The 26,506-nt window shown below is 39.6% G+C and overlaps 2 protein-coding genes across 2 annotated transcripts; both read right to left on the bottom strand.

Moving 5' to 3' along the window:
* Positions 1-8,274: 8,274 nt before the first annotated feature.
* Positions 8,275-9,210, bottom strand: LOC129554196 (olfactory receptor 4D10-like). Its single transcript, XM_055422805.2, has one exon. The coding sequence runs from the start codon at positions 9,208-9,210 to the stop codon at positions 8,275-8,277; it is 936 nt and encodes a 311-aa protein (XP_055278780.1).
* Positions 9,211-16,519: 7,309 nt separating this feature from the next.
* On the bottom strand, positions 16,520-17,455 carry LOC129554195 (olfactory receptor 4D11-like). Its single transcript, XM_055422804.2, has one exon. It carries the CDS (start codon positions 17,453-17,455, stop codon positions 16,520-16,522), a length of 936 nt encoding a protein of 311 aa, XP_055278779.2.
* Positions 17,456-26,506: the final 9,051 nt, after the last annotated feature.

Raw genomic sequence — 26,506 nt, 5'->3', positions numbered from 1 at the left:
AGACCTAATTAAACTTAAAAGCTTTTGCACAATGAAGGAAACTATAAGCAAGGTGAAAAGACAGCCTTCAGAATGGGAGAAAATTATAGCAAATGAAGCAACTGACAAAGAATTAACCTCCAAAATATACAAGAAGTTCATGCACTCACTTCCAGAAAAATAAACCACCAAATCAAAAAATGGGCCAAACAACTAAACAGACATTTCTCCAAAGAAGACATACAGATGGCTAACCAACACATGAAAAGATGCTCAACATCACTCATTATCAGAGAAATGCAAAGCAAAATGACGATGAGGTACTATCTCATGCCAGTCAGAATGGCTGCTATCCAAAAGTATACAAACAATAAATGCTGGAGAGGGTGTGGAGAAAAGGGAACCTTGTTACACTGTTGGTGGGAATGCAAAGTAGTACAGCCACTATGGAAAACAGTGTGGAAATTCCTTAAAAAACTGGAAATAGAACTGCCATATGACCCAGCAATCCCACTGCTGGGCATACACACTGAGGAAAACAGAATTGAAAGAGACATGTGTACCCCAATGTGCATCGCAGTACTGTTTACAATAGCCAGGATATGGAAGCAACCTAGATGTCCATCAGCAGATGAATGGATAAGAAAGCTGTGGTACATATACACAATGGAGTATTACTCAGCCATTAAGAAGAATGCATTTGAATCTGTTCTAATGAGGTGGATGAAGCTGGAGCCTATTATACAGAATGAAGTAAGTCAGAAAGAAAAACAGCAATACAGTATACTAACACATATATATGGAATTTAGAAAGATGGTAATGATGACCCTATATAAGAAGCATCAAAAGAGACATAGATGTAAAGAACAGACTTTTGGACTCTGTGGGAGAGGGCGAGGGTGGGATGATTTGAGAAAATAGCATTGAATCTTGTATATTATCATATGTGAAATAGATCGCCAGTCCAGATTCGATGCATGATACAGGATGCTCGGGGCTGGTGCACTGGGATGACCCAGAGGGATGATATGGGGAGGGAGGTGGGAGGGGGATTCAAAATGGGGAACACATGTACACCTAGGGCGGATTCTTGTCATTGTATGGCAAAACCGATACAATATTGTAAAGTAACTAGCCTCCAATTAAAATAAATAAATTTATAAAAGACAATGTTCAAGCATTCTCCCATTAATTCAATAAGTTTTTGGTGAAGTGGAGTATGTTTTTGTTGCTGTGCAAGGAAGTAAAGCATAACCTCTCTCCATGAGAAGTTCACAGCCCAGTGAGAGAGAGAGAAGAGAGTTTATTTCATTTTCTGTAATATGAGCAGAAATGTAAAAATAATGTCTGAATAGACCTTGATTAATCATCTTTAAAAGTTGCACTGCAAATCCATATACATTTGCTATCAGTTTTCCTTCTCTTTCTCCTTTTATGCATGAAATCTGTTTAAATTATTATTTATATCAACTACTTGCTGATAGGAAGTTTGCTACACACACACACACACACATATAATATAAATCTAATGTGGCATATCTAATGATGCTGGGAAAGACTGAAGGCAGGAGGAGAAGGGGACGATGGAGGATGAGATAGTTGGATGGCATCACTGACTTGATGGACAGGAGTTTGAGTAAACTTGGAGTTTGTGATGGACAGGGAGGCCTGGCATGTTGCAGCCCATGGGGTCACAAAGAGTCGGACATGACTGAGCGACTGAACTGAACTGAACTGAATGTTGTATATATTATTCAAGAAAATGAAACATATTTAGTAGTCATTTAGTAAGTACATTTAATTAAAAATTTTTTTAAACTTTAAAAAAATTCTGATTTGATTAATTAGTTGCTTCTTGGCTGCACTGGGTTTTCATTGCTGTGTGCAGGCTTTCTCTCATTGCGTCTAGTGGGGGTGACTCTTCAGCTGCGTTGAGCAGGCTTCTCCTTGTGGTGGCATCTCTTTTTGGGAGCATAGGCTCTAGGTTGGAGAAGGCAATGGCAACCCACTCCAGTGTTCTTGCCTGGGGACTCCCAGGGACGGGGGAGCCTGGTGGGCTGCAGTCCATGGGGTTGCGAGGAGTCAGACACGACTGAAGTGACTCAGCAGCAGCAGCAGCAGCAGCAGCAGCAGCAGCAGCAGCAGCAGGCTCTAGGCACACAGGCTTCAGTAGTTGTGGTCCATGGGCTTAGCTGCTCTGAGGTGTGTGGAAGTCTTCCCGAACCAGAGGTGAAGCCCGTGTCCGCTGCTTTGGCAGGTAGACTCTTAACCACTGGACCACAAGGGAAGTTGAGTATTTAATTTTATAGGCAACATTTTCAAACTTGGAGGCCATGGGTATGAATATCACAAAATGAAATGTAGGTCGTCTATAGAAGAGCATCAGCGGCAGACGCGAGAGACGCCCTGCTCCCGGCGCAACCGACCACGTGCAGAATCGTGGCTGAGAGGAGCTGCCCCGCGCCCAGGGTTGGGGCGGTGGCCGAGAGGAGCTGTACCATGTCCAGGAGGCGGTGGCTGCTTGGGCACCGGAGGGCCGAGAGGAGCTGATCCACATTCAAAGCAGGAGGGGCGGCCTTGAGGAGATACCCCTCGTCCAAGGTAAGGTACAGCGGCTGCGCCTTGCTGGAGCGGCTGGGAAGGGATACTCCACGACCAGGTGGAATATAGGAATCCAGTGTTCTGGGGAGGAAGGAACAAGACCGCGAGACCACTTTCTTCCCCACAAATTCATCAAAAGAACATTTGAACGTGGAGTAAAGTCCACAAAACCACTTCTGAATACTGGCAGAGGACATCAGGCTCCCAGAAAAGCAGCCCATTGTCTTCTAAAGGAAAGAGAAGAAATCCAGCTCCATCCACCAGAACACTGACACATGCTTCCCTAACCAGGGAACCCGGACAAGTCACCTGTCCAACCCCACACACAGCGAAGAAACTACATAATAAAGAGAACTCCACAAACTGCAAGAAGAGGGAAAGGACACCCCAAGCAAAGCAATATAAGCAAGATGAAGAGGCAGAGAAATACCCAGCAAGTAAAGGAACAAGATAATTGCCCACCAACACAAACAAAAGAAGAAGATATAGGGAATCTACCTGATAAAGAATTTCGAATTTTGATGGTGAAAATGATTCAAAATCTTGAAAGTAAAATGGAGTTACAGATAAATAACCTGGAGAAAAGGATTGAGAAGATGGAAGAAAGATTTAATAAGGACTTAGAAGAAATAAAAAAGAGTCAATATACAATGAATAATGCAATAGATGAGATCAGAAACACTCTGGAGGGAACAAACAGTAGAATAACAGAGGCAGAAGACAGGATAAGCGAACTAGAAGATAGAATTGTAGAAATAAATGAAACAGAGAGGAAAAAAGAAAAAAGAATTAAAAGAAATGAGGACAATATTAGAGACCTCTGGGACAATGTTAAACGCTCCAACATTCGAATCATAGGAGTCCCAGAAGAAGAAGACAAAAAGAAAGACCATGAGAGAATACTTGAGGAGATAATAGTTGAAAACTTCCCTAAAATAGGGAAAGAAATAATCACCCAAGTCCAAGAAATCCAGAGAGTCCCCAACAGGATAAACCCAAGGCAAAATACTCCAAGACACATATTAATCAAATTAACAAAGATCAAACACAAAGAACAAATATTAAAAGCAGCAAGGGAAAAGCAGCAAATAACACTCAAGGGGATTCCCATAAGGATAACAGCTGATCTTTCAACAGAAACTCTTCAGGCCAGAAGGGAGTGGCAAGATATACTTAAAGTGATGAAAGAAAATAACCTACAGCCCAGATTACTATACCCAGCAAGGATCTCATTCAAATATGAAGGAGAAATCAAAAGCTTTACAGACAAGCAAAAGCTGAGGGAATTCAGCATCACCAAACCAGCTCTCCAACAAATGCTAAAGGATCTTCTATAGACAGGAATCACAGAAAGAGTGTATAAACTTGAACCCAAAGCAATAAAGAAAATGGCTACGGGATCGTACTTTTCAATAATTACCTTAAACGTAAATGGGTTGAATGCCCCAACCAAAAGACAAAGGCTGGCTGAATGGATACAAAAACAAAACCCCCATATATGTTGTCTACAAGAGACCCACCTCAAAACGAGGGATGCATACAGACTGAAAGTGAAGGGCTGGAAAAAGATAGTCCATGCAAATAGAGACCAAAAGAAAGCAGGAGTAGCAATACTCATATCAGATAAAATAGACTTTAAAACAAAGGCTGTGAAATGAGACAAAGAAGGAAACTACATAATGATCAAAGGATCAATCCAAGAAGAAGATATAACAATTATAAATATTTATGCACCTAACATAGGAGCACCGCAATATGTAAGACAATTACTAACAAGTATGAAAGGGGAAATTAACAATAACACAATAATAGTGGGAGATTTTAACACCCCACTTACATCTATGGATAGATCAACTAAACAGAAAATTAACAAGGAAACACAATCTTTAAATGATATAATAGAAGAGTTAGACCTAATAGATATCTATAGGACATTTCACCCCAAAACAATGAATTTCACCTTTTTCTCAAGCGCACACGGAACCTTTTCCAGGATAGATCACATCCTGGGACATAAATCTAGCCTAGGTAAATTCAAAAAAATTGAAATCATTCCAAGCATCTTTTCTGACCACAATGCAGTAAGATTAGATCTCAATTACAGGAGAATAACTATTAAAAGTGCCAACATATGGAGACTGAACAACACGCTGCTGAATAATGAACAAATCATAGAAGAAATCAAAAGAGACATCAAAATATGCATAGAAATGAATGAAAATGAAAACACAACAACCCAAAACCTCTGGGACACTGTAAAAGCAGTGCTAAGGGGGAAGTTCATAGCAATACAGGCACACCTCAAGAAACAAGAAAAAAGTCAACTAAATAACCTAACTCTACATCTAAAGCAACTAGAAAAGGAAGAAATGAAGAACCCCAGGGTCAGTAGAAGGAAAGAAATCATAAAAATTAGGGCAGAGATAAATGCAAAAGAAACAAAAGAGACCATAGCAAAAATCAACAAAGCCAAAAGCTGGTTCTTTGAGAAGGTGAATAAAATTGACAAACCACTAGCCAGACTCATCAAGAAACAAAGGGAGAAGAACCAAATCAATAAAATTAGAAATGAAAATGGAGAGATCACAACTGAAAACACAGAAATACAAAGGATTATTAGAGAATACTATCAGCAATTATATGGCAATAAAATGAATAACCTGGAAGAAATGGACAAATTCCTAGAAAAGTACAACTTTCCAAAACTGAACCAGGAAGAAATAGAAAATCTGAACAAACCCATCACAAGCACGGAAATTGAAACTGTAATCAAAAATCTCCCAGCAAACAAAAGCCCAGGTCCAGACGGCTTCACAGCTGAATTCTACCAAAAATTTAGAGAAGAGCTAACACCTATTCTACTCAAACTCTTCCAGAAAATAGCTGAGGAAGGGAAACTTCCAAACTCATTCTATGAGGCCACCGTCACCCTAATCCCAAAACCTGGTAAAGACCCCACAAAAAAAGAAAACTATAGGCCAATATCACTGATGAACATAGATGCAAAAATCCTTAACAAAATTCTAGCAATCAGAATCCAACAACACATTGAGAAGATCATACATCATGACCAAGTGGGCTTTATCCCAGGAATGCAAGGATTCTTCAATATCCGCAAATCAATCAACGTAATACACCACATTAACAAACTGAAAAATAAAAATCATATGATTATCTCAATAGATGCAGAGAAAGCCTTCGACAAAATTCAACATCCATTTTTGATAAAAACCCTCCAGAAAGTGGGAATTGAAGGGACATACCTCAACATAATAAAAGCTATATATGACAAACCCACAGCAAACATTATCCTCAATGGTGAAAAACTGAAAGCATTTCCCCTAAAGTCAGGAACAAGACAAGGGTGCCCACTCTCACCACTACTATTCAACATAGTTCTGGAAGTTTTGGCCACAGCAATCAGAGCAGAAAAAGACATAAAAGGAATACAAATTGGAAAAGAAGAAGTAAAGCTTTCACTGTTCGCTGATGACATGATCCTCTACACAGAAAACCCTAAAGACTCTACCAGAAAACTACTAGAGCTAATCAATGATTACAGTGAAGTTGCAGGATATAAAATCAACACACAGAAATCCCTTGCATTCCTATACACTAATAATGAGAAAATAGAAAGAGAAATTAAGGAAACTATTCCATTCACTGTTGCAACGAAAACAATTAAATACTTAGGAATATATCTACCTAAGGAAACAAAAGACTTGTACATAGAAAACTATAAAACACTAGTGAAAGTAATCAAAGAGGACACTAATAGATGGAGAAATATACCGTGTTCGTGGATTGGAAGAATAAATATTGTAAAAATGAGTATACTACCCAAAGTAATTTATACATTCAGTGCAATCCCTATCAAGCTACCAACAATATTTTTCACAGAACTAGAACAAATAATCTCACAATTTGTATGGAAATACAAAAAACCTCGAATAGCCAAAGCAATTTTGAGGAAGAAGAATGGAACTGGGGGAATTAACCTGCCAGACTTCAGGCTCTATTACAAAGCCACAGTCATCAAGACAGTATGGTACTGGCATAAAGACAGAAATATAGATCAATGGAACAAAATAGAAAGCCCAGAGATAAACCCACGCTCCTATGGACACCTTATCTTCGACAAAGGAGGCAAGAATATAAAATGGAGAAAAGACAGTCTCTTTAACAAGTGGTGCTGGGAAAACTGGTCAGCCACTTGTAAAAGAATGAAACTAAAACACTTCCTAACACCATACACCAAAATAAACTCAAAATGGATTAAAGATCTAAATGTAAGACCAGAAACTATAAAACTCCTAGAGGAGAACGTAGGCAAAACACTCTCCGACATAAATCACAGCAGGATCCTCCAAGACCCACCTCCCAGAATATTGGAAATAAAAGCAAAAATAAACAAATGGGACCTAATTAAAATCAAAAGCTTCTGCACAGCAAAGGAAACTCTAAGCAAGGTGAAAAGACAGCCTTCAGAATGGGAGAAAATAATAGCAAATGAAGCAACTGATAAAGGATTAATCTCCAAATTATACAAGCAGCTCCTGCAGCTTAATTCCAGAAAACTAAGTGACCCAATCAAAAAATGGGCCAAAGAACTAAACAGACATTTCTCCAAAGAAGACATAAAGATGGCTAACAAACACATGAAAAAATGCTCAACATCCCTCATCATCAGAGAAATGGAAATCAAAACCACAATGAGATACCATTTCACACCAGTCAGAACGGCTGCTATCCAAAAGTCTACATGCAATAAATGCTGGAGAGGGTGTGGAGAGAAGGGAACCCTCTTACACTGTTGGTGGGAATGCAAACTAGTACAGCCACTATGGAGAACAGTGTGGAGATTCCTCAGAAAACTGGAAATAGAACTGCCATATGATCCAGCGATCGCACTCCTGGGCATACACACCGAGGAAACCAGAATTGAAAGAGACACATGTACTCCAATGTTCATTGCAGCACTGTTTATAATAGCCAGGACATGGAAGCAACCTAGATGTCCATCTGCAGATGAATGGATAAGAAAGCTTTGGTACATATACACAATGGAGTATTTCTCAGCCATCAAAAAGAATGCATTTGAATCAGTTTTAATGAGGTGGATGAAATTGGAGCCAATTATACAGAGTGAAGTAAGCCAGAAAGAAGAACATCAATACTGTATATTAACGCATATATATGGAATTTAGAAAAATGGTAACCTGAACCCTGTATAAGAGACTGCAAAAGAGACATAGGCATTTAGAACAGTCTTTGGGACTCTGTGGGAGAGGGTGAAGGTGGAATGATTGGGGAGAATGGAATTGTAGCATGTATATCATCATAAGTGACCAGTCCAGGTTCGACGCATAAATTTTCCTCTGTTCATTTCTTTGCATTTGTGCTTTTTTAATAAAAATACTTTTAACTGTAAAGAAAAAAAATTATAAAAAAAATAAATAAATAAATTTTGAAAAAAAAAAAAGAAGAGCATCAGCGATCTAGCCCGTCAAGACGTCTGAGTACTTTTTTGACCAGAAGCTTGAGCTATCAGTAACCTATTGACTTAAATAGGAAAAGAAAGGATTACTTAGTAAAGGCACAGGGTTCTTGGACAATGTATTTGAGTCTATGAATAAGTATCTATGAGGAAAATAATAGAAGGAGTCTTTGGTACTGAGGAGCTGGGAGATTTTCTATTCCCTGTCAGAAGGCCCGAGTCTTCCCCTCAATCTCCGCATGGCTGCCTTCATCTCCTGGTTCCTCAGGGTGTAGATCAGGGGGTTCAGCAGAGGGGAGATGACAGTGAAGGTCACAGAGACAGCCTTATCGGTGGGGAGGCTGGAGAAGGGCCGGGCGTAGACGTAGATGCACGGTACGAAGTGCAGGGTGACCACCGTGATGTGGGCGGTGCAGGTGGAGATGGCTTTCCCCCTGCCCTCCCCGGCCTGAGACCTTATTAGTAAGAATATAACCATGTAAGATACAAGGAGGAAGATGAACCACAGGGTGGTGAGCAGCCCGCTGTTAGAAATCATCAGGAGCTCAAGGATAAAGATGTCAGTGCAGGCGAGTGTGAGGACCTGGGGGACATCGCAGTAGAAAGTGTCCAGGACGTTGGGTCCACAGAAGGGGAGGGGGAGCAACAGGGAGATCTGCACGATGGAGTGGACGAAGCCCCCTGCCCAGGAGGCCACGATGAGGGCAGTGCACCGCCCCCGACTCATGACAGTCATGTAGTGCAGGGGCTTGGAGATGGCCACGTAGCGGTCAAAGGCCATCACCGACAAAGAAGCTACATCCACCCCTCCAATAAGATGGAAGAAAAACATCTGGGTGAAGCAGCCATTGAAGGAGATGGCCTTTCTCTGGGCCAGAAGGTCCGCCAGGACCTTGGGGGCTGTGATGGAGGAAAAGCAGATGTCGGCAACAGAAAGATTCCGGAGCAGAAAGTACATGGGGGTGTGAAGGCGAGAGTCCCAGGTGACCGTGACCATGATGAGGAGGTTTCCCAGCAGAGTGGAGACGTACACCAGAAGGAGGAAGAGAAATAAGACCAGGCTCAGCTCTTGATTCTGGGTCAGGCCGAGGAAAATAAATTCTTCCACCCTGGTGCCGTTTCCCAGCCCCATGGACTCATCCTCTTTCTGTCTGTATTCTGAAGTCTACTTCATATGGCAGTGCTCAGCTACTAATTTTGTTTTCCTCTTAGGCACTATCAGTGTAATTCAGGTGTTCTTCATCTGGCCAAGTGTTCACAATGTGTTGAATTATTGAATTGTCCAGGTTGTAAATATGACCATCAGTATGGTGGTGCAATGAAATCACCACCTGAAAAATCATTCAATAATTCTTTTCCTATAAAACTATTTTTGGAAAGAATAAAAGTTTGTGTTGTTAGTGACATTTATATATACAGCCTATTTTATTTATTTTGCTTTTTAAAATATTATCATTTGTAATTTCTCACAATTTATTGATGTCAGGAGTTGTCTGAAGCATTTGTTATATTCAAACCATACCTGTGTATTTGAAGATAAGCAAGACATGACCCCAGCCTTTGTGGACCTGTAGTCTACAAATTTAATATTTTTATTAGCAATATTCTGTTGATTTGCTAAAAAAAGATATCACCTGTTTCTGATTATAGTGTTGCTGTGCATAAGCCAGTTTCCTTTGCCTTGGCTGTTTTATGCTGAATTTCTTAAAACTGCACTGTATAATTTTGTAGTGGTAACTTGACATTGTGATTACTTTATACTATGGGATAATTTGTTTAATAATTCTGTAAAAATATTTAAAATTTGGTATCAGAAAACATTGAAATAGTATGTAAATGCAAATCTGAAATATCATAATTTTTAAAATTTTCATAAAAATTCAAGCCTAAAAACTACCCTCTTAACAAAAATTTCAAGTGCACAATACATTATTATTAACTGTGACCTTGGTCTTGTACAGCAAAGCTCTTGTGTAACTAATGTGAACTTTGAGTCTGGGGAGATAATAAAAAATAGTGGCCCACTTGTGAGAGGTGGTCCAGACTATATCAGGCATGCTCTCCTCTGCCTCTTTCCTTCTTTGGATCAAAGATTAAGAGTGGAAGGATCCCAGCAGGGAAAGACACCAGTATCGTTAGATTAATGACCAGTTTTTATTTACAAAAGACTCTTGCTGCTTGGAAGGAAAACTATGACAAACCAAGACAATGTGTGTAACAGCAGAGACATCCAAGTCCACATGGTCAAAGCTACGGTTATTCCCGTAGTCATTACGATGCAGAAGTTGGACTGTAAAGAAGGCTGAGTGTGAAGAATTGACGCTTTCAAATTGTGGTGCTGGAGAAGACTCTTGAGAGTCCCTTGGACTGCAAGGAGATCAAATCCGTCAGTCCTAAAGGAAATCAACCCTGAATATTTATTTGAAGGACTGATGCTGAAGCTCTAATACTTTGGCCACCTGATGCAAAGAGCCGACTCAAAGGAGAAGGTGGCAGCAGAGGATGAGATGGTTAGAGAGCATGGCTGACTTAATGGACAGGAATTTGAGCAAACTCCGGGAGATAGTGGAGAACTAGGAGCCTGGAGTGCTGCAGTTCATAGGGTTGCAAAGTGTCAGTTACGACTGAGCCGCTGAATAACAACAAGCTATTATTAACCATTTTCAAGAGATCTTGTAATTATTATTTGTTCCTTCTTATACTCAGCAAGTGACCATTTATTGCAATCTTCAAATGCATATATATAAATTGAGCCATTTCTTTAGGTTTGCAGCCTAATGAAATAAATGAGTTGTATAAATCAATGAATGTAACACATGATGAAATGTGAAATGTGTTATGAAAAGAGAAGAAGCAAAATTAGGTGGAATAGGACATATAATAAGTGATGTCTTAATTTCCAGCAGTAACAAAAGCTACTTTTTTAAAGGCCAAAATAGTTTTTAATGGTTTAAAAAAATTTTTTTTTAAAAAAACCTTTAAAATTTTAGTCAGTGAGTGCAACTCATGGTGAAGGAAGACCTCCTGGTTCTTCAGTTAAGGTAGAATTTATATAGAACAAAATGCTCAGATTTTAATGAGTTTTGACAAGAATATAGGTCCAGATAGTCATTTCAGTTGAAATAGTAAATGTTTTCACTGCACAAGAATGTTCCCTTGTGCACTGTTTCAGCCATCCCCCTGATTTTGCCCAAGAGGTAATCCCTGCTCTCATTTCTATTGCTGTAAAAAACTATTTTTTGTGCTTATTATAAGTGAAGAAATATTAAAAGTAGTTAATTTTACCCTTATCACTTAGTAAGTATTAATGTTATTCTTAGTTTTCATATGGAATATATTATGAATTTATGCCTGGTTGATGGGAAGGTAGAGATGGAAATAGGATGGGAAGAAACAAACAAAAACAACAAAAAATATCTTTTTAAAAACCCTTTAATAAAACCTAGTCTAATTTGTGTAACAGAAGTGTTTGATAAAATCTGTCTGAAGATAAACTGTAGGCAGAGAGGAGTTCTGAGGATCACAGTGAATGCGCCTCATTTCCCCACTCCACTTAGCACAATGTCCCTCTCCCAACGGTGAGGCCCCACCTTTCTTGTCTCTGTTGCTGAGAAGACCGTCTTGGCACTGAAACACCTAATATAACTGAGAAATATTAAAGTCAAACTATTTTTACAAAACCAATAGCAACATCTCAGTTTCACTATGCACGACCTTAATCTTAGCTAGAAGTTGAATGTCTTTACCTAATTCCTTTGATCCTGAAACTCCAAGTGTGAATTGTATGCCATTGTGTCAAATGCAGACCAAAACACGGTGATATTAGTTCTTGAAAATTTTGTTTCTGAAGGCAAAGCTCTTTGGAGACTGAACATCTTTTCCCCTTTCAGAAGAGAAAGGGCAGTTTCAAAGAATCACATTTGAAAAAAAAGAATCACATCTTCAAGGTCCTGTGTCTTACCCACACACTCCTCAGCCTATATCCTCATATAAGAATGGAAAGCGGAATATTACTGGACAAGAAAGGGGAAGTCAAGTGCCTGATTGTGGTGTTGGTGATAAAATTTCAATGGGATTTATTAAGAAGTCACCAAGATACACATAGTACAGTAGATGAAACCTAGGTCTTTATCCACAATACATGCCAGTTGCTGTTCTCAAGGGACTTAAAGGTGCAATTCTGATGGGCTGTTAGGCTCAGAGGACAACATAAACAAGTGAGTTTTGATTATATTGCCAAAAACTAGAAGAAAGTGAACTGGATCTCAAATCCTTTGCTATTAGTCCAGTTTCTGAGTCTCCTCAGAATGGTTATAGTTTCATGAGTCTCCTCAGGGAGAGAAACATGACTTAGATAGTGTTTGGGGAACACACAATTTTCTTCTTTCCCAAAACTCTACTCACATAGAATCTCTCATTTCCATACAGCAAGATAAGTACCTCAGTAAAGCTGTCCACACAACTATAGTAATTTAGGATTAATTCAATATATTAGATGATTTCATCTCATATAAAATATACTTTGTTTACAAAATGCTGATGGGTTTGGATTTACCTGCTTTATTGATTTTAATTGGAGGCTAATTACTTTACATTATTGTATTGGTTTTTTAAATTTTGTTTTAGTATATTAAACTACATATGATATATGTACATTTAGTATCAGTTCAGTTCAGTTCAGTCGCTCAGTCGTGTCCGACTCTCCGTGACCCCATGAATCACAGCACGCCAGGCCTCCCTGTCCATCACCAACTCCCGGAGTTCACTCAAACTCATGTCCACAGAGTCAGTGATGCCATCCAGCCATCTCATTCTCTGTCGTCCCCTTCTCCTCCCGCCCCCAACCTTTCCCAGCATCAGAGTTTTTTCCAGTGAGTCAACTCGTCACATGAGGTGGCCAAAGTATTGCAGTTTCAGCTTCAGCATCAGTCCTTCCAATGAACACCCAGGATTGATCTCCTTTAGAATGGACTGGTTGGATCTCCTTGTAGTACAAGGGACTTATATTAATCCACAAAGATAAAAACTGCCTGATACAAATTGTGTGTTTGAGATGGGTATTTTTCCCCACCTTTTTTGAGATATAAAGAATTGATGTCTTTGAATTGTGGTGCTAGGGAAGACTCTTGAAAGTCCCTTGGACTGCACGGAGATCAAACCAGTTAATACTAAAGGAAATGAACCCTGAATATTCATTGAAAGGACTGATGTTGAAGCTGAAGCTCCAATATTTTGGCCACCTGATGCGAAGAGCTGACTCACAGGAAAAGACCCTGATGCTTGGAAAGATTGAAGGCAAAGGAGAAGATGCTAGCAGAGGATACTTTGGACACCTTATGTGGAGAGCCGATTCATTGGAAAAGACACTGATGCTGGGAAAGAGTGAAAGCAGGAGGAGAAGAGGGTGACAGAGGATGAGATAGTTGGATGGCATCACAGACTCAATGGATATGAGTTTGAGGAAACTCCAGGAGACTGTGAAGGACAGGGAAGCATGGTGTGCTGCAGTCCACGGGGTTGCAAAGAGTCGGACATGACTGAGCGACTGAACAAAACAACACCAAACGGATACATGCATTGTGTATGTTTAAGGCATATACAAGGTGGTGATTGATGCCTTGATACACTGCAGAATGGTTATCCCGGTGGTATTAACTAAAAGCCTCATCATCTCACATATATACCAACTCTTTATTGAGGTGAGATCATTTAAGCCGTGGGCTTCCCTGGTGGCTCAGTGGTAAAGAATCTGTCTGCCAGTGCAGAAGTTGCAGGCTCAATATCTGGGTCTGGAAGATCCCCTGGAGAAGGGAATGGCAACCCACTCCAGTACTCTTGCCTGGAGAAGCACGTGGACGGAGGAGTCTGACAGCTACGGTCCATGGGGTCCCGAAGAGTCAGACACGACTTAGTGACTCAACAGCAACATTTAAGATGCACTCCCTTAGACACTTTGAAGCAAATAATACAATATTGTGAACAGCATCACCTCACTGGGTATTAGATCTCTCAAACTTTATTATATTTTAACGGGAAGTTTATGCCCATTGGGGTTTGCCTGGTGGCTCAGACGGTAAAGAATCTGTCTGCAACGCAGGAGACCTGGGTTCCATCTCCAATTTGGGAAGATCCCCTGGAGAGGGAATGTTTATCCACTCCAGTATTCTTGCCTGGAGAATTCCATGGATGGAGGAGCCTGGCAGGCTGCAGTCCATGGGGTCCCGAAGAGTCAGACAGGACCGAGGGACTGACACTACGAAAAAGATCTTGCCATGATTTATGTCAGAGTGTTCTGCTGATGTTTCCTACTGGAGTTTTATAGCAGTTAGTCTTGCATTTAGGTCTTTAACTCATTTTGAACTTATTTTTGTGTATGATGTGAGAGAACATTCTCATTTCAAGGTACATGAAAACATGCGTGACATCATTATTATTCAGTTCAGTTCAGTTCAGTTCAGTCGCTCAGTTGTGTCCGACTCTCTGTGACCCTGTGAATCACAGCATGCCAGGCCTCCCTGTCCATCACCAACTCCCGGAGTTCACTCAAACTCATGTCCATCGAGTCAGTGATGCCATCCAGCCATCTCATTCTCTGTCGTCCCCATCTCCTCCCACCCCGAATCCCTCCTAGCATCAGACTTTTCCAGTGAGTCAACTCGTTGCATGAGGTGGCCAAACTATTGGAGTTTCAGCTTTAGCATCAGTCCTTCCAATGAACACCCAGGATTGATCTCCTTTAGAATGGACTTGTTGGATCTCCTTGCAGTCCAAGGGACTCTCAAGAGTCTCTTCCAACACCACAGTTCAAAAGCATCAATTCTTCGGTGCTCAGCTTTCTTCACAATCCAACTCTCACATCCATACATGACCACTGGAAAAACCATAGCCTTGACTAGATGGACCTTTGTTGGCAAAGTAATGTCTCTGCTTTTTAATATCCTGTCTAGGTTGGTCATAGCTTTCCTTCCAAGGAGCAAGTGTCTTTTAATTTCATGGTTGCAGTCACCATCTGCAGTGATTTTGGAGCCCCCAAAAATAAAGTCTGACACTGTTTCCACTGTTTCCCCATCTATTGCTTATATGTGAAATCAAAAGAAATGGTACAAATAAGCATATTTACAAAATAGAAGTTGAGTCACAGATGTAGAAAGCAAACTTGTGGGGCAGGAACAATTGGAAGACTGGAACTGACATATGCTATGTATAGAATACACATATACAGAATAGATATAGTCTATCTACGGAACATAGATATATATTGAATATCTATATATATACAGAATAGACAACTAATATACAGATAGAATAGATAACTAATAAGAACCCTACTGAAAAGCACAGGAGACTATTCAATATGCTGTAATGATGTCTATAGGAATAGAGTCTACAAAAGAGTGTATACATGTATGTGTGTAACTGATCATTTTGCCTTACAGCAGATACGAACAGAGCATTGTAAATCAACTATATTTCAATAAAAATATTAGAAAGAGACAAACAAAATACACAGTGGGAAGGGGAATGATGAAGAAGTACACATAGGGAAAAATAAAAGTATTTGTTGGATTGGTATGGCTTTTTCTTTTTTCAACCAGTTGAACTAGTTTACACCTGAGAAAGTGAAGTGAACAGCAGGGCAGGTAGTTGCAGATGCTTGCCATGGCTGTAGTTACATATGGGGACTTTACGAAATCAAACGGTATAAGACCCAGGTCACATTCAAGTCTGACAAAGTCATGAGGGGTGAAAAGCAATGGAAATCTTTAAAAACTGAGACTCTTTACATATACTGAGTGATTGTGGCGGGCTCTGCTGGTGTATCTTACAGATGAACTCTAAAAAGAAGCTCCAAAGTGGCTGACAAAACAGAAATAATAGAGAGGAAGATTTACAATGTTGGGTACTTGTTGTTGCTTAGTCACTAAGTCATGTCCTACCCTTTAGGGACCCCATGGACTGCAGCTCGCTAGGCTCCTCTGTCCATGAGATTTCCCAGGCAATAATACTGGAGTGGGTTGCCATTTCCTTCTCCAGGGGATCCTCCTGACCCAGGGATTAGTAAACAGTTATAGGGTAACTATTGTTGAGCTGGGCCCAGCTGCTGGGTTCCCTGCTCCGTTGAGACAAGGGTCCCCGTGGTCTTCTCCCTGCCTGGACCTTGCAGTACTGTCCTTTACTGGTTGCCCGGAACCCCCACTTCCATGACAGTTCACATGTGTGCCTGGCTTGCTGTCAACTGCACTCCAGGGATATGTTCTTCTGTGACTCTAGATTCCTGCTGATGTTCCTGTTTGATACTGATGTGCTGGGTCACTGGTCCTTTGTATCTGTGTGTCCTGGTATAGTGAATTGTCTATGTATGGTTGCCCAGTATATGACAGCTAATATTTAAAAAAATTTCAATTGTATACTTGCATCTTGGTCCACTGCGTATAAGGAGACTATCCCTTTTCAAACAGCATGAATCTTCTCCTCAGTCTCCTCATGGCTGCCTTCATCTCCTGGTTCCTCAGGGTGTAGATCAGGGGGTTCAGCAGAGAGGAGATGACAGTGAAGGTCACAGAGACAGCCTTATCGGTGGGGAGGGCGGAGAAGGGCCGGGCGTAGACGTAGATGCAGGGCACGAAGTGCAGGGTGACCACTGTGATGTGGGCGGTGCAGGTGGAGATGGCTTTCCCCCTGCCCTCCCCGGCCTGAGACCTTATTAGTAATAATATGACCATGTATGATACAAGGAGGAAGACGAACCACAGGGTGGTGAGCAGGCCATTGTTGGAAATCATCAGGAGCTCAAGGACAGCCGTGTCAGTGCAGGCGAGTGTGAGGACCTGGGGGACGTCGCAGTAGAAAGTGTCCAGGACGTTGGGTCCACAGAAGGGGAGGGGGAGCAACAGGGAGATCTGCACGATGGAGTGGACGAAGCCCCCTGCCCAGGAGGCCACGATGAGGGCAGTGCACCGCCCCCGACTCATGACAGTCATGTAGTGCAGGGGCTTAGTGATGGCCACGTACCGATCCAGTGCCATCACTGACAAAGAAAATACATCCACCCCTCCAATAAGATGGAAGAAAAACATCTGGGTGAAGCAGCCATTGAAGGAGATGGCCTTTCTCTGGGCCAGAAGGTCCGCCAGGACCTTGGGGGCTGTGATGGAGGAAAAGCAGATGTCAGCAACAGAAAGATTCCGGAGCAGAAAGTACATGGGGGTGTGAAGGCGAGAGTCCCAGGTGACCGTGACCATGATGAGGAGGTTTCCCAGCAGAGTGGAGACGTACACCAAAAGGAGGAAGAGAAATAAGACCAGGCTCAGCTCTTGATTCTGGGTCAGGCCGAGGAAAATAAATTCTTCCACCCTGGTGCCGTTTCCCAGCCCCATGGACTCATCCTCTTTCTGTCTATATTCTGAAGTCTACTTCATATGAAAGTGCTCAGCTAATTGTTTTGTTTTCTTCTGTGAATGCAATTCAGGTATTCCTCAGGTTGCTGCAGTGTTTGCAATGTGTTGAATTGTCCAAATTTTTTAAGATTGCAATCCGTTTGGTGATTCAATCAAATTATCATATGAGAAATCATTCAGTTAACTGCTTTCCCATAAAACTATTTTTGAAAAGAAAAAGCATTTGTGTTAAGTAGGGAGTTTTAATTTACATCCAATTTTATTTAATATGCTTTTGTTTTAAAATATTGTTATCATTTTTAATTTCACACCAATTCATTTTTCAGTAAATGTTCTTGCCTTATTTGTATCATGTTTTTCTTTATTTTTAAAAAAGCTTTTTATTTTATATTGGCATATAGCCAGTTAACAGCATTGTGGTCATTTCAGGTGGACATCAAAGGGACTTACCCACACATACACGTGTCCACTCTCCCCTAAACGCATCTCCCATCTATCTAGGGTGCCAGGTAACTCAGTTCCTATACAGCAGAGTATACAGCCCATCCCAATCTCCCCAACTATCTCTTCCTGCCCTTCTTTCCCCCTGGCAATCATAAGTTCATTCTCCATTGGTGTCAGGGGCTGTCTGAAGCAGTTTTCATATTCAAACCATATCTTTGTATTAAAAGAGAAGACATAGTTCCAGGCACTGTGAGCTGATAGTCTACGAGTTCAACATGCTTTTAGTGAATGTTCTGTTGCTGTGCTTAGTTGCTCAGTCGTGACTGACTCTTTGCAACCCCATGGACTGTAGCCTACCGGGCTCCTCTGTCCATGAGGATTCTCCAGGCAAGAATACTGGAGTGGGGTGCTATGCCCTCCTCCGGATCTTCCTGACCCAGGGATTGAACCTAGGTCTCCTGCATTGCAGGCAGATACTTTACCATCTGTCACCAGGGAATTCCCTAAACATTCTGTTGACTTGCTGAAAAAAGAGATCACCTGTTTGTGATTACAGTGTTGCTGTGTATGAGTCAGTTTCCTTTGACGAGGCCGTTTTATATAGAATTTCTTAAAACTGCAGTTTGTAATTTTGTGTAGGTAACTTGTCACTGTGATTATACTGATGAGACAATTTACTTAATAATTGTTTTAAGATGTTTTATACCTGCTGTCGGAGGACAGGCTGAAATGACGTTCAGCTGCTCCATTGTGCCCGACTCTTTGTGGCCGCGTGAACTTCGGTACTCCAGGCTGAAGCAGGGTGCAAATCCAAACCTCAAAGGGCGTTTTAATATTGCTTACTGTGCTCAAAACACAAACATGAGAGCTACCCTCTTATCAAAACTTTCAAATGCGGGCTTAGTTATTGTTAACTGTGGCCACAGTCGTGCACAGCAAATCTCCGGAACATATACATCTTGTATAACAGACGTGATTCTTGTTTGAATCTGAGGGAGACAATAAGGACAGTGACCCAGTTCTGAGATGTGGTCCAGACTGTATCAGGCAAGCTCTCCGTTGCCTCTTTCCTTCTGAGGGTCAAGGATAAAGAGCAGGGGGATCACAGCAGGGGGAGACTCTGGTGTCATTAGAATGATATATATTAAATACACACACACACATATATAAACACACATACTAATTTTGTATAACAGAAGTGTTGATAAAGTCTGTTTGAACATAAGCCGTTGGTAGAAAGGGTCTCTGAAATCCCACTGAATGGATCATGTTTCTGTATTCCTCTTAACATAACACCCGCTTTCCAATGGTCAACACACACCTTGCTGTCTCTGTCACTGAGAAGACTATCTTAGCTCTGAAACATTTCATAGAACGGAGAGGTATTAACATCAAACTGTTTCCACAAAGTCAGTAATGACGTCTCAACTTCTCTATGCATAATCTTTAAACTTAGCTAGAAGTTAAATGTCTTTACCTAATTCCTTTGATTCTGAAACTCCAAGTCTGAAGCGTATGCCATTGGCTCAAGTGCAGAACAAAATGCTGGTGACATTAATTCTTGAAAATTTTGTTTCTGAAGGTAAAGCCCTTTGGAGACTAAAGTGTCTTTCCTCCCCTTTCAAGAGGGAAAGAGCAGATTCAAAGATTCACATCTTCAAGGTTCTCTCACCGTGTCTTACACACAACTCCCTTAACATCTGGCCTCATATAAGAACTGGAAAGGGAATATTATTGGACAAGGAAGGGAAGCAAGTGCCTGAGCTTGTTCTTGGTGATGAATTTTCAATGGGAGCTATTAAAAAGCACCAAGATACATGCACAAACATACACACAGATGCATGGACACATTTTAATTGGTGTCCAGATTATTTAGAGGCAGTAGGTGAAATCTATGCCTTTGTCCACAGCTCAATCAGAACTTTGTTAACACATGACAGTGACTGTTCCTGAGAGACTTAAAGGTCCAATTCTGCTGGGGTGTCAGGCTCAGAGGACACCACAGACAAGTGAGTTTTAATTCCATTGCCAAAAACTAGAGAAAGAAAACTGGACCTCAAATGCTTGGCTGTTCGTCTGGTCTCTGAGTCTACACAGGGCACTCATAGTCTCATGGGTCTCCTCATATAGAGAAACATGACTTAGATGATGCTTGGGGACCACACGGCGTCCTTGTCTTCCAATAGTGAATCCACACGGAATCTCTCAGCTTCCACACAGCAAGATGAGGACATTAGTGGAGCTGTCCACACAGTCATACTAATTTAATACTAATTCAATTTATTAAACGATCTCATTTCATACAGAATGTGCTTTGTTTCTAGAATGCTGATGGGTTTGAATATACCTGCTTTTGATTTTGCTTTAGTACATTAAACTAGTCTACATGATAAAAACTATATGGATAATTGTTGTGTGTTGAGATGAGTATTTTTCCCCCCTTTGTAGAAATATAATTGACTTATGCCCTGGTGGTTCAGTCAATAAATAATAATAATATATGAGAAGACTCTTGAGAGTCCCTTGGACTGCAAGGAGATCCAACCAGTCCATTCTAAAGGAGACCAGTCCTGGGTGTTCATTGGAAGGACTGATGCTAAAGCTGAAACTCCAATACTTTGGCCACCTCATGCGACGAGTTGACTCATTGGAAAAGACTCTGATGCTGGGAAGGATTGGGGGCGGGAGGAGAAGGGGATGACAGAGAATGAGATGGCTGGATGGCATCACCAACTCGATGGACATGAGTTTGAGTGAACTCCGGGAGTTGGTGATGGACAGGGAGGCCTGGCGTGCTGTGATTCATGGGGTCGCAAAGAGTCGGACATGACTGAGCGACTGAACTGAACTGAATATAATATAAATATAATATATATAATATATTATATTATATAATATTGTCATATATTATATCAATAAAATAATATGATAATTGTAAATATAATATTTAATTACAATACAGTATAATATATTATATGTATAATATATACTAACACATAATATATAATATACATGTAATAATATATATAATTTATTTAAATGTATATTTTTATATATTTATATTTATTTATATAATATATATATTGTATATATATTTATCCACATCTTTATCCATTTATTCTCTGATGGACACTTAGATTGTTTTTATATCTTGGGTATTGCAATGGCAACCCACTCCAGTACTCTCGCCTGGAAAATCCCATGGACGGAGGAGCCTGGTAGGCTGCAGTCCATGGGGTCGCTAAGAGTCGGACACGACTGAGTGACTTCATTTTCACTTTTCCTTTCCTACATTGGAGAAGGAAATGGCAACCCACTCCAGTGTTCTTGCCTGGAGAATCCCAGGGATGGGGGGAGCCTGGTGGGCTGCCGTCTATTGGGTCGCACAGAGTCAGACACGACTGAAGCGACTTAGCAGCAGTAGCAGCAGCAGCATTGTGAATAAGCTACAATGACCATGGGAGTTCTTATACTTCTTCTAGATTCTGATTTCATTTCTTCTGGATATATACCCAGAGGTGGAATTGCTAGATCATTTGTATTTCTACTTTCAATTTCTTGAGAAACCTCTATATTGTTTTTCAAAGTGGCTGTACCGATTTATATTCCCACTAAGAGAGTACAAGGATTTCCTCTCCTCCATATCCTTGCTGACACTTACCTCATGTCGTTTTGATTAGCTATTCTAATAGAGGGTCACCTGGGTTTGATCCCTGGGTTGGGAAGATCCCCTGGAGAAGGAAATGGCAACCTACTCCAGATGCTGAGTAATATCTCATTGTGAGTTTGATTTGCATTTCTCTGATGTTTTGTGATGTTGAGCACCTTGTCATATACCTGTTGACATTTGTATGTCTTGTTTGGAAAAAGATCTATTCAGTTCCTTTGCCTGTTTTAAAATTGAATTTTTTTTCCTGCTATTGAATTGTGTGAGCTCTTTATACATTTTGGATATTAACCCTTTACCTGATATATGATTTATAAATATCTTCTCCCATTCTTTACTTAGTTTTTTCATTTGTTGATTATGTATTTTGTTTTGCAGATACTTTTTAGCTTTTTTCCCCATGGAAATACATTTTATTGTAATTATAGCACTATGTGCATGTCAATCCCAAATTCCCAATCTGTCCCCTCTCTGGACTCTTCCCCCACAAGTAATCATATGTTTGTTCTCTAAATCTGTGAATCTGATTCTGTTTTGTAAGTAAGTTCATTTGTATAATTTTTTTAAAGGTTCCATGTATCAGTGATATCATATGATATTCGCCTTTATCTGATTTACTTCACTTAGTGTGATAATCTCCAGGTTTATCTATGTTGCTGCACATGGCATTATTTCATTCTTTTTAATGGCTAATTACTATTCCATTATATATGTGTATGACGTCTTCTTTGTTTATTCATCTGTTGATGGACATTAGGTTGAGAAGCTTTTAACTTGATGCAGCCCCATTTGTTACTTTTTGCTTTGTGGCTTGTGCTTTTGGTGTCAGATTAAAAAAATCATTGCCAAGACCAACATCAAGGAGATTTCCCCCCATTTTCCTTCTGGGAGTTTTGTGGTATCAGGTCTTATCCTGAAATATTCAATCCATGCAGGTGAATGTTTGTGAGTGATGTGAGACGTGAGTCCAATCTTGATATTATGTGTGTGGTTATCCAGTTTTCCCAGCCACACTGATTGAACCGAGTGTCCTTTCCCCATAGTTTATTATTGGTTTCCCCCCACCTCTGGCCCCATAAATTAAATGATTGCAATTGTGTGGATTTATTTCTGGGCTCTTGATTCTGTTCCTTTGGTCTCTCTGTTTTTATGCTGGTATTATGCTGTTTTGATTACTATAGCTTTATAGTATAGTTTCAAATAAGAAGTGTGATGCCTCTAGCGTTTTTCTTTCTCAGGAGTGCTTTGACTATGGAGTCTTCTGTGGTAGCACACAAATTTAAGGATTGCTTTTCTATTTTTGTGAAAATTGCTTTTGGAATTTTGATGGGGTTTACATGGAATCTGTAGCTATCTTCGAGCAGAATGTAAGTTTTGTAATATGAATTCTCCCAGTCCATTAGCAGGGATTATCTTTCCATTTATTAGTATTTTATTCAATTTCTTTAATCAGTATTTTATAGTTTTCAGTGAGCAGATATTTCATCTCTTTAGTTAAATTTATTCCTATGTATTTTACTCTTTTGATGCAGTTGTAAATTCAGTTGTTTTCTTAATTTTTCTGATAGACTTGTGAGTGTATAGAAGTGATGCTCATTTTGACTTTTGTGATTTACAGTTTTGTGACTATATGTGATTCTATTCCTCAAGTATTCTAGGATGATGTGTTATGAATCTGAGAATTTGTATTTTTTATCAGTCGTGGAAATTTCCCCGTTATATCCCGTAAAATAGTGACCCTTTCTATTGTTTTTTCATTCATCTTATTTTTTTCACTCTGGAACTCATGTCAGATATATTATTTATTAGATTCATCCATCTTCTTTCCTACGTATCTCAACCATCCTTCTTGTGTATTCTGTCTCATCTGTGTCCCATTTCAGGGAGTTATTCAGTTCATATTCAGCTTTCATTTCTAGAAGTTTTATTTTATTCTGTTTACAAATTTACTTTTCTCTTTTATTATCTTTCTTCTTGCTCATTTAAAAACTTCAGTTTTCGTTTTTAGGTTTGAATTTACGTTGTGTTCTGTATCTGATTACTTCAGCATTCTAAGACCTTGAGGGTCACATTGTGCTTTGGTTGTTTTATTTATTTATTTGACTGTGTTGGTCTTTGCTGTGGCTTGCTGACTCTTTGCTGCCCACGGGCTCAACTGCCCTGCGGCGTGTGGGATCTCGGTTCCCTGACCAGGGATTGAACCCTTCTCCCCTGCGTCGGAAGATGGATTCTGAACCACTGGACCACCAGGGAAGCCCTTGGCTGTTTCTTTTGATTCTTGCTAATACTGACTTGTCTCTGCATGCATTTAAAATTTTGTTCTACGGATTTGTGCTCAAGCTATTTATGTGGACATCTTCAAAGGCTTAGGTTTGGTGTGCATTCCTTCAGATAAGGGGAGTATTTGTTTCTTTCAGGCATCACAAGGCATTATTAACCCTGCATTGCTGTTAATTCTTCCTTTTGGTGTTTCCTGTTTCATAGGCTGTGCAAACTTGAATCTGAGACTTATGTCAGGGTTTTGAATTCTCAGAAGAGATGACTCTTTTTCCAAACGAAGTTCAGGTTGAGGCAAACAAGTTTCACTCTGATCTTTGCTGGTGGGACGATTTTTTAATCCAGCTTACCCTTCCACTGGTGGAGGAGTATTCAATTTTCTGGTTTTCCGCTTTATATTTATTTTTTGTCCTGAGCCTTTCCCTTTTCTTCTTGTGAATTCTGATATGCATGTAAGTGGATATTGGCAAGAAGCAATGCGCGTGCAAGTTTAAATCAGGACTTTGTTTCATGATATGTGGTCTTTCATTTTGCCTAAAATAGCTCTTATTACTTTTTCTCTATGGATATTGATGGTGTATTGGAAAACAATGGTACATGTAATTTGATTTTATGTGTTACCATTGAGTTGAATTCTTTGGTTATTTTCAATAATATTTCAGTGAATTCCTTACAGAACTTGTGGTGTAACATCTCAATATCTGAGAATAATGACCGCCCCCAATTTTCCCATTTCCATGCTTTGTCATTTTTCTTGTGTTTTTGAATTGCAAATGAATTGAAGCACAGTAATTAATATTAGTGGTGATAGTAGGCATCATCCTCTATTTCAGGACAGTCATAAAAACTGTTTTAATATTTAGTCATTAAGTGTAATATTTGGACCCGCTTGAGTTGGAAAAACTGGACTGGTAGATTTCCTAGTGATCACTGGAGTCTTCTGTGCAATTCAGATGTAATATTGTGAACTGCTTTTCAAATATGAGCTTTAAACGTTCTGAGCAATTTTGTTCTGTGTTTTTGCAAGCAGAATTTCTGCCTGTCTGGAAAGGTAGTGTAATATGGAGGAATTATCACACTGGATCTTTGTAACAGAAGAAAATACTATGATCTTATCTTGTGGATTGTGTCCTCAGATTTCAGAACTAAATCTTAATGTCTATCTAAATTAAAGCATACCTGTGTTCAGAACATGAGGCCTCTTAATGAAAGGTCATAACGGCTACCAGGGCTTGTAGTGGTGCTCCATAGCTGCTGGCTGGATTATAAGAAGGCCCACTTCGCCTGTGGACTAGCCTTTACATTAGATTTATTTTTAAAATCAGGTACCCAAATAGTTAATATTTTCAATAAGCTTTCAAATAAAAAAAGGTTACTGAATTCATGGGGTTGGATCTTTTAATAATATTTCATAAATCCGGATAATCTTAATCTGGTTGTTATCCTACTTCAGACTTTTGGTTACTTAACAGTTTTGGTGGCTCAGCTGGTAAAGAATCTAACTGCAATGCAGAAGACCTGGGTTTGATTCCCAGGGGGGAATATCTCCTGGAGATGGTACTAGCTAACCCACTTGACTAGAGATTTCCAAGGACAGCTCCAAGGAGCCTGGTGGGCTACGGTCTATGGAATCCCAAAGAGTGAGCACAGACATAATACTTGCTATATAGTTTTTGTTAATAATCTTTATTGAGGTGGTCACTTTTTTTTCCAATTCCTGGCTTCTTCAGTATGTTTTGCTTTCCAGTGATGTGGGCTGATTTATGATGAATATTTTCTGAGTCACTGAAATAATTGCACATTTTCATATTTTAATCTATAATTGCAGTGAATTATATTAATATTTATCTTTGAAACTAGAATAAATTCTACTTGACCTTGCTGTTATTACATAATGCATTGCTGCGAAACTTGCTAATATTTTACAAGAATTTTACATCTATCTCTAAAGATGTGATTGGTGTGTTTACCTATGTTAGATATATTATTAGATTATTATTATTAGATATATATTATAGATAGATATTATTAGATCAATTAGATGCTATTATCTAGTTTGTCAGCAGGGTTATGATATCCTTATAGAATGTATTAAGAAGTGTTCTAAAATTTATAAGAAAATTGGAATTACTGGATCCTTGAATATTTATTGGAAATCATCCACAAAGTTATTTGGGTCTAAAATTTTTTCAGAGGATCTGTCTTTGGCAATTTTTTCAGTCCATCTATAATTATTGATTTGCTAAAGCATTTTCTCTTTTGGTGAACTTTTATTAACTATATTTTCTATGGAAATTATATGGTCTCTTCCATCCTGTAAATTTTTAAGACTACATTTCAATGCTTTAAGTCTTCTCTTCTTTAGTAGGCTACAAGTTCATAGCATGTATTTATTTGTTCCACCAAAGAAGGGTAACTCTTGAGTGTGGCTGGGTCTTTGGGGAATAATAGGATGTTTCCTAGAAGGGAATACCTTATCAGGTTTCCATAAGATAAGAGAAATATTTTCTTTACTCCCACAGTAGGAACTTTGGTCCCTAAAGCGAGGAAACACTGGAGTTCCAAAATTTCTTTTAATACTAAGAAAAAAATATAAATAATATATAAACATAATGCCCATAATAATAAATGTGTTATAGGTA

The sequence above is a fragment of the Moschus berezovskii genome, chromosome 14 (genome assembly GCF_049115385.1).
Source record: "Moschus berezovskii isolate FMDL1 chromosome 14, NW_MosBer_1.0, whole genome shotgun sequence".
Classification (NCBI taxonomy): domain Eukaryota; kingdom Metazoa; phylum Chordata; class Mammalia; order Artiodactyla; family Moschidae; genus Moschus; species Moschus berezovskii.
This window is presented reverse-complemented; position numbering and strand designations above follow the sequence as displayed.